The sequence below is a fragment of the Hydra viridissima genome, unplaced genomic scaffold (genome assembly GCF_058129835.1).
Source record: "Hydra viridissima isolate aposymbiotic clone 2 unplaced genomic scaffold, HvirCarnegie_v1 scaffold_5, whole genome shotgun sequence".
Taxonomy (NCBI): domain Eukaryota; kingdom Metazoa; phylum Cnidaria; class Hydrozoa; order Anthoathecata; family Hydridae; genus Hydra; species Hydra viridissima.
In genome coordinates, this window is record NW_028324304.1 from 1,157,604 (window position 1) to 1,174,471 (window position 16,868).

At 27.8% G+C, this 16,868-nt stretch overlaps 2 protein-coding genes and 1 long non-coding RNA gene across 4 annotated transcripts; all 3 read left to right on the forward strand.

The window, feature by feature from the left end:
- Nucleotides 1-1,631: 1,631 nt before the first annotated feature.
- Nucleotides 1,632-2,544, forward strand: LOC149887737 (uncharacterized). Its single transcript, XM_090087452.1, has one exon. The coding sequence runs from the start codon at nt 1,668-1,670 to the stop codon at nt 2,406-2,408; it is 741 nt and encodes a 246-aa protein (XP_089943578.1). The 5' UTR covers nt 1,632-1,667; the 3' UTR covers nt 2,409-2,544.
- Nucleotides 2,236-5,814, forward strand: LOC149887738 (uncharacterized). The gene is made up of 2 exons (XM_090087450.1): nt 2,236-2,352; nt 2,476-5,814. Exon 2 carries the CDS (start codon nt 2,504-2,506, stop codon nt 5,597-5,599), a length of 3,096 nt encoding a protein of 1,031 aa, XP_089943576.1. The 5' UTR covers nt 2,236-2,352; nt 2,476-2,503; the 3' UTR covers nt 5,600-5,814.
- A 5,354-nt stretch (nt 5,815-11,168) lies between these two features.
- Nucleotides 11,169-13,296, forward strand: LOC149887739 (uncharacterized). Of its 2 annotated transcripts, XR_016452503.1 has the most exons (8): nt 11,169-11,420; nt 11,504-11,521; nt 11,737-11,760; nt 12,094-12,117; nt 12,459-12,482; nt 12,593-12,613; nt 13,016-13,097; nt 13,213-13,296. It is a non-coding gene; the product is annotated as an uncharacterized LOC149887739 (long non-coding RNA). The 2 variants fall into 2 exon arrangements; XR_016452504.1 differs by lacking the exon at nt 12,459-12,482.
- Nucleotides 13,297-16,868: the final 3,572 nt, after the last annotated feature.

The window sequence follows — 16,868 nt, forward strand, 5'->3', positions numbered from 1 at the left end:
GTATAAAATAGTCTATGAAATATAGATCCATTTTCATTAACAAAGGCTATATACAATAATAAAGATTTAATATTATTAGAATTCATAGTTTTCATATAATTTGAATTTTGAAATATATCATAATCATTCGTTGGAGTTGGATCACCATTATGTAAAAAGTAAAATATTTTAGTATTAATTATATTATCATTCGTTAAAATATTTATATATTGATTCAACATATTTTTAATGATTTGGTTTTTGATTGAAGCAAACGTATATTTTTCTTCTGATAATACAAAAGGAGATTCTAACAAATTATTTCTGGATATAAACATATTGTTCATTTTAAATACTATGTCATAAATTTTTTTTAATATTTCACTATTTTCGCAAACAAATATTTGGTTAAATAATAAGAAATTATTTTCATATATTTCTACAGAATAATAAAATATTTTATCGCAATCTATTTTTTCATTAACTAAATACTTTCTAATATAATCAATATTAAATTCTTGCGTGTTATATGAGTTATAAAATTCCTTTTTACAATCTTGTTTATAAGAGCATACAACACAATCTATTTTTTCTTTTTCATTTTGTTCGATTTCACCCATTATATCTGGATTATTATTATATTTATTCATTTTAAGTATAACTTTATATTTTATCAGTAAATTTGATTAATGCAAATTCGCAAGATTGTTAGTTTTTTTTATTAGTTTAGAATTTCAAATTTGCATATATAGCGTAGTAAATAGCAAAAAAATATATAGCATAAAAAATAGTAGTATACCTAATGGATCCATTCGGAACTCCGTCCCGTCGGATTTTTCTCAGTTTTTCGGAGTTTCGGAGTTCGAGAGAAATTGAGAAACCTCGACGGAACTTCGACGAGGTTTTTAGAAAATATCAATTTTTACTCATAAAATAATTTAATTCTTATTTTATTTCTACGCTGATTTTACAATAGTTCATGTTGTTTTCAAAATGTAAGTGTTCTTTTTGTTCAATATCAACACAGATTTACATCGCAAAGCAATTAGTAATGCACAGTGGGACAGGTGAAGGTGGTGGAAAAAACCTCAAAACAAAAGCTTATTCTATTCCAAACCATATTATAGAACATACTCGTACTTTTCCATTGTACTATTTCAGAAACTCTTTTGATTACATTAATTTTTTAATTTATATCAAAGTTTTATCGACTCTATTAATTTTTTAATTTATATCAAAGTTTTATCAAAGTTTTATCGAAGTTCCGATTTTTTCTCGACTCCGAAGGAGTTTTTTCTCGATTTTTCTCGACTCCGGTTTTTCTCGATTTTGGATCCTCTGAGTATACCTTAACTTATTAAATAAAGTTTTCGAATTCTTTCGCATGAGTTAAGAAACTATCTTTCTTGTTTTTATTTGGATTACTAGATATATCCTTTTCGATTTTGAATACATTTAATATTAAAGATTTAATAAATATTTTTAAATATGATATATTTATCAAAAATCTAAAATATGGCGAATTAAACAGAGAATATTTCCGAGTAGCCGCTTCATGAAAGAATGTTTCTGAGAATTTTGTTTTTTTATTTTTATTTCCTAGACCCACATTTTGAGAAGTCATATAATAATTTTTTTTTTTTTGCGGCATCGTAAGAGCAAGACGTGTTTTTGAAAAAATTTTCAATATGGAAGTTACAATGAAAAATATTGAAAAACTAATAACCAACAAACTGGAAGAACAAAAAAAAGGTATTCTTAGTGAAACTATCAACCTTTTAAAAAAACAGGAAAAGATATTTAGCGATATCATAAGTGCAAATCTAAAAATATTAACAGATCGGCTTGACAAACTTGAAAACGAATTTAATAAAAGCAAATCGAATGTTAAAATAATTGAAAAAGACATCAACGATATAAAGGAAAGCATCAACTTTCAGGAAGAAAATTTCTTAAAAAAATTATCGGAAACAAACAGTCTGATGGCTAGCGAAATTAACAATTTAAAAAAAAAAAATATTGACCTTGAAAATCGTTCACGCCGTAATAACCTAAGGATTGATGGCTTATCTGAGCTGCCCATGGAATCTTGGAATGACTGTACAAAGAAAGTTAAAGATCTATTTAGAAATAAACTGGAAATCTCTGAAGACGTAATAATTGAAAGAGCTCACCGCATTGGAAAAATAAATGAAGATAACTCTCCAAGAACTATAATAATTAAACTACTAGACTTCCAAAATAAAAATAAAATCTTAACGCTATCAAAAAAACTCAAAGGAACCGGAATATTCATTAATGAAGACTACGCGAACGAAACGATGGAAATAAGAAAAAAGCTATGGGAAGATGTTAAAAGATTCCGAAAGGAAGGTAAATTTGCTATAATCAAATATGATAAAATATTCGTCAGAGATTTTCGTAAATAACTTTAATTTTAAAAAAGTACTTAATCGAGATATGTGAAATAGTTCTGTACATTTTTTATTATGCTAGCACGTTTTGATTTATCGCACTTTACGCTATGACTGACGCAAACATAAACAAAACAATAGATTTTGAAACGCTGCGTTTCAATGCCTTCGAAACTGCTAATAATATTTTACTAAACGATTTTTATGACTCTGATGCGCAAATTTTTCACAGAAATAATTTTGATTCGAAATATTTTGAAACTGAAACTTTTAAAATTGAACTCGAAACTTTAAAAAATAATTTTACTGCAATACACATAAATATAAGAAGTATAAATAAAAATTTTGATAAACTAAAACACTTTCTAATAGATTGCAATTACTCATTTAGTATGATTTGCATAACCGAAACGTGGTGTTCTGATGAATTACTTCAAACGAACACAAATTTTCAAATTCCAAATTATAAACTAATATCTTTTGAAAGAAAAACAAATAAAAGGGGAGGAGGGATCGCAACGTATATCCGAAATAATCAAGTGTTTAAAGTAAGACAAGACCTCTCTATCTCTGATACTGATAGTGAAGTCTTTACTATTGAGATAACGGGTAATAAATCAAAAAGTATTATAATTTCCACTTGCTATAGACCTCCAGAAGGTGATATAAATAAATTTACAAATTTTTTTAATGAAATCTTTCTCAAAATAAATGATAAGGGAAAAAATATTTTCTTTATAGGGGATTTAAATATTAACAGTTTAAACTACAAAGAAAACGCTGATACTAAACTCTTTTTTGATAATCTGTTTCAATTGTGTATCCTCCCAATCATCAACAAACCTACCCGAGTAACCCCAACCTCCGTTTCTGCTATAGACAATATATTAACAAATACATTTCTAGAAACCTCTTTAAAAGCAGGAATTATCAAAACCGATATATCAGATCATTTTCCTATTTATTTTTCATTATCTCAAGATCTAAAAACCTTTAACAATACCAAAACCAAAATTTATAAAAGAAAAATCAATCAAATCTCTATCAAAAATTTTAAAGACTCGCTATCTATAGTAAATTGGGATGGAGTATATCAAGAATGTAACCTTGGACACACAAACTCCGCATACAATTTGTTTATTAATATTTTTCTAGACCACTACAATAAACATTTCCCTGTTGAAGAGAAAGAAATAAAGTTAAAACATTTAAACTGCCCATGGATAACTAACGGGATTAGAAAATCATCAAAAACAAAACAAAAATTATATATCAAGTTTTTAAAAAACAGAAACGAAACTAACTTAACTACATACAAGGAATACAAAAATCTGTTTGAAAAAATTAGAAAGAGTTCTAAAAAAATATATTATTCAAAACAACTACAAAAAAGCAAAGGTGATATTAAAAAAACCTGGAACATATTGAAAGAAATAATAGGTAAAAACCATACAAAATCAAATGATTTACCTGATAAAATTATCGTTAATGAAACTGAATATATCGACAAAAATTCTATCGCTGAAAACTTTAATAGCTTTTTTGCAAACATAGGCCCTAACATGGCTTCAAATATTCAATGCCCTGATATCTCCTTCGAAACCTATATCACAAACCAACATCTCTGTTTAAATATTTTCTCTGGACTAAACCATGAAGAACTAGAAATTGCAAAAAACTCACTTAAGACGTATAAGGCTCCTGGGATAGACGACATTTGTAGCTATATAGTTGTAAATGTGTTTTCAGTGATAAAACAACCAATATATGAAATATTTAAATCTTCAATTATTACAGGATCTGTACCGAATAAATTAAAAATAGCTAAGGTAATACCAATATTAAAAACCGGAGATTCATTTACACTAAATAACTACAGACCAATCTCAGTTCTACCTGTATTTTCAAAACTTTTGGAGAGAGTAATATACAATAAACTGTATAAATATCTAACAAATAACAAAATCCTAAATGAAAAACAGTTTGGCTTCCAAAAGCAACATTCAACCGACCACGCAATTCTAGATCTTATTAATAATATAAATAACTCCTTTGAAAACAAAAAATACGTCCTTGGAGTCTTTGTTGATTTATCTAAGGCGTTTGACACAGTAGATCACGCTATTTTAATTAGGAAAATGGAAAAATATGGGATAAAAGGTGTTGCACTAAACTGGTTCAAAAATTTTTTACTAGACAGAAAACAATGCGTTATTGCTCATAAAAAAAAAGCTTCAAAATTACTCAAAATAAAATACGGTGTCCCCCAAGGTTCCATTCTTGCACCTCTTTTGTTTTTAATATACATAAACGATCTTCCTAAAGCCTCGAGTAAATTGGATGTCATAATGTTCGCAGACGACACTAATTTATTTTATGCATCCTCATCTATTACAGAACTTTATGAAACTACAAATACTGAACTTGAAAAAATAAACAGTTGGTTAAAATCTAACAAATTATCGCTAAACACAGAAAAAACCAAATACATTCTTTTTCATCCTAACTTTATAAAAATACCTTCCGATTTACCTTCGTTAAATATAGATAATAAAGAAATAGAGAGAACCCGAGCAACTAAATTTCTAGGGATACTTATTGATGAGAACATCTCTTGGAAATCACATATAGATATTTTAAATACTAAAATATCAAAAAACATTGGTATCCTTTACAAAGCAAGTTCTATACTGTCTCCTGATAATTTAAAGTTCTTATACTTCTCGTTCATACAAAGCTACTACATATACGCTAATGTTGCATGGGCGAGTACACATAGATCCAAACTAACCACACTATATCGAAAACAAAAACATGCTGCAAGAATAGTTTTTAATAAGGATAGACTCTCGCATGCTGAGCCACTATTAAAAAATTTGAAAGCATTAAATGTATATCAAATCAATATATTCCAAAATTTGTTATTTATGCTCAAATATAAACTTGGACTTGTTCCTTCTCACTTTTCAAAGAATTTCTTTCAAAATAGCAACAATAGATACCATACCAGAGGAACGGGAAACTTCAAAGTACCTTTCCAAAAAACTACTCTCTCGCGCTTTTCTATTTCGTACCGTGGTCCTTGTCTATATAACAAATTAGTATCCAAAAATACCCAACTGGAAAAATCGAATAACTTAAATACTCTGAAAACATTATTAAAAGATCTTATTTTAAACACTAACAACTTTATGAACTTTTATTAAGCCTAAAACATTCAAAACTATATATAAAACTAACTTTGTTCCGAAACCAATATCAACTCTAATAACTCTAAAAACTGTAAATAACTCAAAAACAAACAACAACAACAACAGTAATAAATTATATTATTTATCAACACTAATAAATAAATAAATTTTTATTTATCAACACTATATATTAAAAAACGACTTTATATTACCTATTTAGCAAATCGTGTACCTACTTATATTTATGTGTATTGTAATAAAATTAAAAAATTAAAAAAAAAAAAAAAAAAAAAAAAAAAAAAAAATTTTTTTTTTTTTTTTCTTTTTTTTTTTTTTTTTTTTGTTTTGTCTGCATTCTTTGTTTTTTGCATTTTTACTTTCATTCTGTCGAAACTGATGACATGATTTTTTAAATATAAATTTATTTTAAATTGAAGTATCCAAAAATATTAATAACGAAAAGCGGTTTCTTGATGACAAGACCATCGGTCTTCTGCAAGTTTCCCGCGTTCTTTGAAGTAATCTAACACTTTACAGTTTTATTTCATATAATATTTGTTATAACGTAATCTTGTGATTTTTAACTATACTTAAACTGTAAAGATTGTATTATATATTACGAGTTTATAAAGATTAAAGAACAAAAAAATAAAAAAAAAAAAAAAAAAAAAAAAAAAAAAAAAAATATAGACGTCGTGATAATGGTTTGGTTATAAATATTAAAGGTGACAATGTAGATAACCGCTGGGTGGTACCTTACAATCCATGGTTATCAAAGAAATATCAAGCTCACATTAATGTTGAAGCTTGCATGTCTGTTAAGGCTGTTAAATATTTGTACAAACACATATACAAGGGTCACAACTGTGCCAATATTTAAATAAGTGAACAAATTAATCATGATGAAGTAAACACTTTTTTAGATTGTCGTTATGTTAGTGTACCTGAAGCATTGTGGCGAATTTTTGAGTATCCAATAAGTCATGTCACACACTATTATACGCCTTAAAGTTCATCTACCTAAAAATCAGTTAGTGTATTTTAGAGAAGGAGCAGAACAAATGGCTTAAGATCGTGCAGCTCAACGTGATACGCACCTAACGGCATGGTTTAAGTTAAATACTGAAAATGAAAGAGCACATTGCTATTCGTATGTAGACATTCCTTATCACTTTGTATTTGATGACAAACATTGTAAATGGAAGATTAAACAAAGGGGTGGTGATAAGGTGATAGTAAGAATGTATAAAGTTAATCCAACTGGAGAATTGTTTTTTCTTAGACTGTTACTTTTGCAAGTAAAAGGAGCAATATCTTGGGAGGATGTGCGTACTGTTTATGGTATTGTCCTTGAAACGTTTCGTGAAGCATGTGTTTTGAAAGGTTTGTTGCAAGATGACACTGAATGGCAGAATACTCTTTCTGAGGCGGTTTTAACACATATGCCAAAGCAAATTAGACAGTTGTTTTCAATTATTTTGACCTTTTGTGAACCTGACAATCCTTTACATCTCTGGAATACATACAAAGCTTTTATGATGGAAGATTTCATTCACCGCTCAGTCCCTCTTCTAATAGCTGAACAAGCTACTCTTCATCAAATTGAGAAGATTATTAATCAAAGTGGTAAAACGCTGGCTGATTACAATCTGCCTGTTATTGATGAGTTTATAGGCTTAAATCTAGAAAATTTTAATGAAAATGTTCAACAATCTATTGACGAAGCCAATCGAATGAGACTGTTGCTTGATGTCAATCAATTAAATGTATGTAATGCTATTCTTGCTGCACTGAATGAGCAACCAAGTGTAGAAAATCAACATTCTAGATTGTTTTTCATGGATGGACCAGCTGGTAGTGGAAAAACCTTTACTTATAATTATTTGATTGCTGAAACCATAAGTAGGGGCTTTAAATCTGCTACAGCTGCATGGACTGGCATAGCAGCAACTCTTCTTACAAATGGATCTACATTGCATGGCTTATTCAAACTTCCTGTTCCAATATTAGATAATAGCACATGTAATGTAACTCCTAACTCTATGCACGGGGATTTTTTAAGACAAGTTAGTTTGTTTTTGCTTGATGAAACATCCATGATACCTAAACATGCCTTAAATGCAATTGATAGGTTGTTAAAAGATATTTGCAACAACAACTATCCGTTCGGAGGAAAAATCATTCTTTTTGGTGGTGACTTTAGGCAAATTCTGCCTGTTGTGAAAAGAGGACAACCAGCTGAAATAGTGGACTCGTGTATAAAATGTTCTTTGCATTGGCAATGGGTGCAGAAGTTTGCATTAACTGAAAATATGAGAGTACAAGATGGGGAAGGTGAATTTTCCCAATGGCTATTAAAACTTGAGAATGGAACAATGCCTGTCAAAGAAGAGGATCCTTCTAAAGGATGCATTAAAATACCAAATCAGTGCATTATTAGAGAAAATGAATCGATTGTTGAAAAGATTTTTGGAGATGCTGATCAAAATGATTATTCAAAACGTGTGATTTTAACACCAACCAATTTTGATTCATTATCAATCAAAGAAGAAGTGCTTGAATGTCTGCCGGGTGAGGTAAAAATTTATTTAAGTGCTGATCAAATTGATACTGATGACCCTAATGAAAGAAATAACTTTCCTGTTGAGTTTTTGAACAGCTTAACTCCTTCAGGTATGCCACCTCATTGTTTAAAATTGAAAATTGGTTGTGTAGTTATGCTACTTAGAAATTTAGATCTCAAAGCTGGGTTATGCAATGGTACTCGAATGAAGGTTTGTGCTCTTCAAAATAATTATATTGATGCAGAGGTTTTGACAGGTGTTTCTGGTGGTAAACGGGTTTTTGTTCCTCGAATTCAATTGGCTCCATCAGATTCTAATTTACCTTTTGTTCTAAAACGTCGTCAGTTTCCTGTCAGATCGGCTTATTCAATGACAATTAACAAAAGTCAAGGTCAAACATTTAATAGAGTTGGGGTATATCTCAAAAAACCGTGTTTCTCTCATGGTCAACTATATGTTGCATGTTCAAGAACTAGAGCATTTAATAGTTTGTTTTTCAAAATTGATAAACATCTCATTCAAGGTATGGTAGGTGAAAAGTGTTACACAAATAATGTTATATTTTCTAATGTTCTTAATTTATAGTCTTTAGATTTTCATTTCGAAAATTTACTGTTTTTAGGTTGTGAGCATATTTTGTATGTATAACTTTATTTATTATTTTAATTTTTTTTTTTCATAGTTTTTGATAAATATATCTGTCATTTAATATTGTTATAAAATGTGTTTATATGTGTTATATACCACCATATTTGTTTATAGTCGTATATATGTTTAAATTATGTTGTTTCCATGTTTTCAAAGTGGTGTGACTTGGCATTATGTTGAGCAAGATTGATAATCTTGCTAGCCAAGCGGTGCACTTATAGCAGAGGTGTGACTTGGCAGCATTTAGTGCCAGGCGGTGTTACTGCTTTAGAGCTAGGTGTTGTCTAGCCTTTTTTAATTATTCTGGAAACACATAATAATGTCTGTTAATGTTTAGCGTAATGTGTATGAGAGAGTATGCAACCTTGATCTTTAAATGTAGGGTGTTTTAATGTCCTAAATTTGAAGTAATTGAATAACTAATATTGAACGTAAAAACAAATATACTTTTATGTAGTTATATGTTCAGTAAAAAGATGAATATATAGTTAACTTTAAATTGGTTTTCTAATTTTCCTTTTCATATTTTAATTTGTTTTGTTATTTTCGCTGGATTTTAGGATCAAGGGTGTAAATATTCTATTGTTATGTGTTATTGTTGTGCTGTTTTGTGTTGATAGACTACTTGGCTTACCTTCACGTTGGTGTCTATTGTTAAAAATGAATAATAGGTAGTTTCATTATTGAAACTTTTCTTTTGTTCATTTACTAAAAGCCAAGGCATCATTATGCCAAAAAAGAAATTTATATCTTAATTTGACTTTTTTTTTTTTTTTTTTTTAGAATTGTTAATCCTTTTGTACTTCGAAATAGATTTTATAGTTACATTTTCATGTTTAAAAAGAACTGTTATTTCAAAATAGGTTACTATAAATAGTTAAATTGATTTTCAGTTTTTATGTGGTGTTTTTTTTTTTTGTGTAATTATGGTATCATAATTCCTTTTTTTTTTTTTTCTTTAAGATTTACGATTGACGCTGATTTCTTTTTATTGTAAACTTTTGTCAGTTAAAATGATATAAATATATGCAATTAGTTCAATTATTTTAAAATTTTCTCTATTTTATCTCTAATAATTTGTTGTACCTAATTTGGGGGATCCTTTTAAACCGGGGGTCGCAACTAAAAACCTTTAAAAAACATGAATATGGTAGTTTTGCGCATTTGTCGAATATCGAGTTACTTAAATTTTATAAGGTGTTTAACTAATTAATTAGCTTAGTTTGCATTTGAAACACTTTTGAGGAAAGAAAAAATTCTTATATATGTTAAATTCTTATACATCCTAAATATTTATATATATTAAAAAGAAAAACTCTTTTACATGGAAACCATTGTTTTACATTTTATTATTTTGGTAAAAGGTCTTCATCAAAAACTTGATTTCTCTTAATGAAAATAACTATTCTCCTGGCCACCATTAAAGCAAAAACGGGGAAGGGAGGTCCTTTATTAGTGTCAAAATATTTAAGAGAATTAAATTTCGAGTAACAAAAGGAATTTTTAGTAAATGGTAGCAAATTACCGTTTACCAAAAACTATTGAAACAAAGAGGCCACAATATAAAAATGGTCTGTTGAACAGACTTAACAAGACCCGGGTGCGGTCAGCTTGGTTAACAGACATGAAAGTATGTCAGGTTAAAAACTATTTTTACTGTTCTATCACATTTAGCTTCCAAAAATGATTCAAATTTGCTTTAAAGGCTACGTTACGTAACCTTTAAAGCCAATTTGAAACATATTTGGAAGCTAAATGTGATAGTACAGTAAAAATACTATTTTAAGATTTTTTGGCTCATAAAAGGGATTTAAGACTTAATCGATTGTGGTTTCCTATTAAACAGCAATAAACAACGATAAGAAAGCAATATGGCCCAGACGGAATATACGACATAAATATCAAATTTGTATTTTACTCATTCACAAAAAATGGAGTTGAGATAAATTGGCTCTCATGTCCAGATATGTTTACTGCACATATTAGTAAATAAACTAATTATTTGCGTAATGAGTTAGACGCATTGATGAGTTATTTTAGGCATTGATTAAAATTGCTAAACAAAATGTAATTAATTGAATATGCTAACCGTAATGTAATTTGTAATGATGTAATGCTAAAAACAAATGCGCTTTTACTTTTTAGTTACTCTTGGTTGTTTTGTTACGCTTAGTGAAGGACAGGTTTTGTTTGTGCGCTGTTAGTTTTTCTTCTGTTCTGGAATTTTGAGATTGGAATTTCCAGTTATTTAAAAAAGCACGTTTCTATTATATCTGTTCTATTACATCTTATCATATCTTTCAAATAGGTTATATTCTGTGTTGTAATTAGCGTAAAAATTGCATTATTGTATCGCGCATCAGAAGGAGCGTTGTGCGTGCGTCATATATTCATTGTAAAGAAATTCATTGTACACAATTAATTTGGAAAATATATATAAGTTGTAAAAGCTGAGAAGAAAGGAGAGAATTTTATAAATTGTTATTGTTATGACAACAAGGTCATCTTGATTTTACATACTCTTATATCTTAATATGTCTATTTTTATATTAAATTTGTTTCTTATCATATTTCCTTTTTATTTTTATATCGAATTGATAGAATGTCCCAAATCGTCGATGAAGGTTTGTATTTGTTTAGATGTGTGTCATGTTACTGATTCGTATTATGTTAGGTAGTTAGTTCTTAAAGATATGTTTATTTTTAGTCGCTGAATTACTAAGAAGTAAGTTTTGTTCCCTTTTGTTATAATGAAATGTTGCAATTGCAGTTATTTTGTGTTTGTTGATTTAAATTAACTTTACAATAATAAATTGGTTTAGACGAAAATCTATGTGAATTAATTCAATCCACAAAGATTAAACATATATTTTAATATTGAAGTAATTAAAGAGGTGTAAGAAAGAATCGAATTCAATATTTGTTTGCTTTTCTGTTTAGATGACAACAGTATAATTGAAGAAAGTAAGTTTTAAAAAGGAAAAAAAAAAATTTTTAATGTGTTTTTTTTTTTTGAAGTAGGTTTAAAATTTCAGGTTTTTAAAATCTTATATTATAATCTTAAATATTTTATAATTAAAAAATATCTATGTTAAATTTTTAAAATCTTATAATCTTAAATATTTTATAATTAAAAAATATCTATGTTAAATTACACCAGGTTGTAGAAAATAAATATAGTTTAATGATAAGGTTGTAAACAGTTAGAGCCGATTGAATAGATCAAAGATCGATTTAATCTACTTAACCTACAACCATAGTGAAAATTCACTATCAATTGTTTGTATTTCTGTTTAGTTGGCAACAATGTGGAGAGAGATAGTAATTTTAAAGGATTTATTTTTTTAAAAAGTAACTAAAATGTTTTTTAAAAAAACGTTGTTGACTTTAAAGTAAAATAGTAGGTTTTTATAATTTTTACGATAAGCCCAAGAACTTAGGTCCTACTTAAAATTGTCAGAAATAAAGAGAAGAAATTTAAAATTCTCAATAAGAAAGCTTTTTATTATATTATATCAAGTAAGTTTAATTAAGATTTATTTTCTTTAGTTGATAAAGAAAGAGCTAATAATGCTATTAATTACATTAGTTAAATGAGTTTATTTTTAAAAAGTTAAGTAGATATTTTACCGTCTATACATTTAAGTGCTTTGATTATTTAGATACCGAAGTCAAGGAAGAATTAAGTCAGTGTTTTTTGCTATTAGATATTTGCTAACAGGAATTTGTTTATTTGTACTGTAACTGGAATTTTAAAACTTCAAGTACTTAAGCATTATTTTATTTTTTCTTTTAGGAGAGTTGGAAAAAAAACTAAGTATAAATTATATGATTATGATTATTATAGTTAAATAAATGAAGCATATATCTCTGTAACTCAAAAGTCCAAGGTCAGTTGTCACATTGTAGAAATTGTCCAGGAGAGTGAAAATAGTAAAATAATTAGTCTTTTGTGGCTTATTCTTGATGTTTAAATTTGTTATTTTTTCGTGTTTTATTTAATTTTTCTTGAAGCAAATTAAATATATTTTTGAAAAAAAATAAAAACTAAAAATTAAAAAAAGTGAAAAGCCATTTCTGGACAATCAACCTTTGTCTTCTGAGGTACAGATACTAAGATTTAAAGTTTATCTTAGTTTATACTTTTGGTTTAGTTTATAGTCAAATTTAGTTTACTTTTTGTTAGTTTTAGCTTCAGTTGTCTTTTTTCTTACTTTAGGCAACTTTATGGAGGAAATGAAGGGATTAGATGAAAAAAAAGTGAAAAGCTATTTTTGGACAATCAACCTTTGTCTTCTGAGGTACAGATACTAAGATTTAAAGTTTATCTTAGTTTATACTTTTGGTTTAGTTTATAGTCAAATTTAGTTTACTTTTTATTAGTTTTAGCTTCAGTTGTCTTTTTTCTTACTTTAGGCAACTTTATGGAGGAAATGAAGGGATTAGGTAAAAAAAATTATAATATATTTATGTCAATATTATTTCATCAATTATTTTGAGGTATATTTTTTATCTTTAGTGTATGGTAGAAGTACAACTGGTAGGACTGTGTTTTAAATTTTAAGTATTTTTTCTGGAGAAATATGTGTTATAGGTGAAAGAATTATTTAATTTATTAATATTATTTAGATAAATTCAAATATGACATCTTTCAACTTCGCATTTTACTCATTTTTATTAAGATTAAATTTTTTAACAGTTTAACTCTTTTTTATTTTTTTATTGTTTTTATTTTTTAAACATTTTTAGCATCCTCTTCATCCTGTGGAAATGGTGAGGATATACTTTATATTTTGATTATATAAAATTGCAAATATTTTTAATTTTTATTATATCCTTCTATTTGTAATTTTAGATCCGTTAACTTTTGAGCAATACAAAAGATATCGCTCCCAACACCCAGGACCTCTCTCGGAGAGGTCCTTTAATAAGTGGTGTACCAATAGCGGTATAGATGAGCCATCCTTTAAATGGAGGGCCCATACATACCGGGGTGTTGGGAGACACCGAAGAAAAAACAGCAACCAAAAGGTTGTAAATGTCTTCTATCAGTGATGATATTTATAACCTTTTTGTTGCCGCTTTTTTCACTTTTTTTTTATAATTGTAATTTTTTATTAATTTTCTTTAATAAAATATTTTGTTTATATGGTTTGTTTTTGTCTTTTTTAATTAAAATTTTGTTTTTACCAATTAAACTTATTAATTAAACTTAGATATAGTAAACTTGAACCATTACTCAATCAGCATAACATGATATCATAAAATCACATTCTTTATAATAAAACATTCTTCATAATATAACAATATTTTGTTAAAAATAATTCATTGGTAGTTTAATTTATTGAACTCTCTGCTTTTAAAATTTTCTATAAACCAAGTCAATATGTTTTGCTATATAAATGCAATTTATTTATATCTCAATTTCATTTTATCTTTTTTTATCGATTTATTGTTTGGCTATTTGAAGCATTGGTTATTTTGTTTTTTAGTTAGTATTTCAAATCTATTGTAATGTCTTTTAAATTAAACTAAATTCTACTAAGAGCCAACATGAAATAACGTCATAAAACAAAACCGAGAAGCTGCATGACAGTAGCTTAAGTACAACAACAGTTTACTGAAACTCAGGTATATTGTCTTTCAGTTTGTTTGGTTTTTTTTTTTCTTTCTCTCCCTCTCTCTTCATTCTATGTCTACGTATATTTTACAATTTTTTATTTAGGCTTATCGTATGACGCATTAATGCAATATAAAAGATGAAAGTTTACATTTTTTAAGTTTGTTATACACATGTTTGATTGTAAATTAACTTTTTTTAGTTCGCAACGTATTTGTACTCAATGGCTTAGTTATTTTTTATAAATTTATTAAGTAATGTGTATTTAAGGTATTAAAGTCAATTTCCTTTGTTAAAGAAACATGTAAGAAGTAGCTACTAAATAATTAATAAATCAAGTATAAATTACGTTCGTTTTACGTTAATGTGATTAAATAAACTACATGATATAAAAATATAACAATATTTCCGATTTATTTTTTTGTCAATTTAAAGCATGTTGATGCGTTATTATTTTGTGTTAGTAACTAAAAACGCAATATGTTGAATTATGTAATGTAGAGGAAAATGGTTTTGCCCTACTCTGATATGACTCATGTCATGTAAATTACGAAAATAATGTTAAATAATTGGTAAATTATTTTACCTCCGCAAATTTTTTATTTTCTTTTTACAGATGGTTTAATCTTTACAATTTTAAGGGCAAAACCTTAACTAATACCCTAAAAGGGTATTAGTTAAGGTGTTGCACTTAAAAATTGTGGAAAACAGCCACTATAAATTAAGTAACAGACCACCATAACCCGTATTACGCATACTTATCCAAAAATGGTCCCAACCTCAATTTTGAAGACCGAAAAAACGACCGATGGGGCATTAATCTGCAATGTCTCAGATATCACAAGATGAAAAAATTAAAATCTAATCTCTATAGCCAAAGGAGTAAAACACATTTAAAGTTTATAGCAATTTGCGCAACTCATCGCACTTGGAGCCCCGTCGTAAATCTATTTTGTTTTTTTTTTCACCTTAGGGTTATGGAGTTTTTAAAAAATATCAAAAACTCTTCACAAATATGTGTTGGCTATAACCTAACTAAAAATCAGCTCTTTAACACTTGTGGTTTGTGTACAGGGACCTAAAGTATAGGGTATGGCACTAAAAGCCTCTTTAAAAAGAGACAACGGATGCTTAACGTTTTTATTCTAACCTTATTATCGACTATGGAAGTTTCAAAATTTAATAGAATGAAGCCTTGGCATTTATCTTTCAGGCAAAAGAAGTAAAAGCAAGATATCTTTTATCTGTGCAAATACATAGCTATTAAAGTAGGAATCTCGCCTTTGAAAAAACAGCCAAAATATAGCAGCTTTTTGTGGTTTTTATGCTTTTTAAAGATTCAAAGTTACGTCAAATAACTAATTTAGTAACAACATCATGTCACTAGTGGATATGGGATTCTATGGTTGTTAGACTTCACATTTGTGTGTGCTTTGTCTGCAAAAAGAGTGCTATTTTTGTCCAAGTTTGCATAAAATATGGGGAAGAAAAGACAGTTAGAGGCATTTTTTCTAATTATTCTGAATTTAAAACACATAAAAACCTCTTTATATTTTAGTTGTTAAACCCACAGGTTTGCTTAGTTGTTTTTGTTTAAAATGAGTGAACAAATATTGGAAATACACACAATAATGGCAACTTTTTTTAATTTAAAAAAGAAATATATCTTTACTGAAATAGGTTTTAACAAGATATCAAACATATGAAAATCCCATTTAAACTTTTTCTCCCATTGTAAAAACACATACAGACATGAAATGATTTCCTTTAAAAAATAATTATGGTGGTGTTGTGATGTGTATTACTTTTTCTTCAAATTGCTGTTGAGATTTTTTTATTTAGTGCTTGCAAAATAAGATATATACTTCTGATTAATTTGTTGTAAACTTACGATATTTTATGAAAATATAAATAAATTGATACAGTGTAAAATATAAACAAAAATTTTACACAAGAACGAAATTCTAGAAATCACTGTTTAACTGCTTAAAAAAAAAGTTTTTGTTTAAAAAATCTAATTCAAAGATGCTTGCTCTTATAGTCAATAATACATTTCAGTAACTGGCCTTCCTAACGAGGGTGATCAGGGTTTCTTTTGTACCTAGCCTATTGAGCACTGAAGATTGAATGTAAGGCTTCTGTTTATTGCTCACTAAAAATGCCCAATCCTTTAAAGAAATAAATTCAGGAACATGGTAGAACACTGCATGGGCTTTTGGGGTGACTGAAACTGGGAGTTGAAGATATTTGTTCTTAAAGTCTTTGATATGTTGAACATATTCAGTATTTAATGTCATTCCAAAACAGGAGCTAACAGCACTCTTAAAATTTTGGAATGTTTTCACAAAACGAAGCATATGGTCTGCCTTTTCTCTTTCAATAATTTTTTGCAAAACATCCGTATTTTTCAAAAGCTGATGACAATCATTCCCAACAAACTCTCCACCATGAT

Bases quoted from the DNA above. Each gene is read 5' to 3' on its own strand.
- LOC149887737 (XM_090087452.1), top strand. From the start codon at position 1,668: ATGGAAGTTACAATGAAAAATATTGAAAAACTAATAACCAACAAACTG.
- LOC149887738 (XM_090087450.1), top strand. From the start codon at position 2,504: ATGACTGACGCAAACATAAACAAAACAATAGATTTTGAAACGCTGCGT.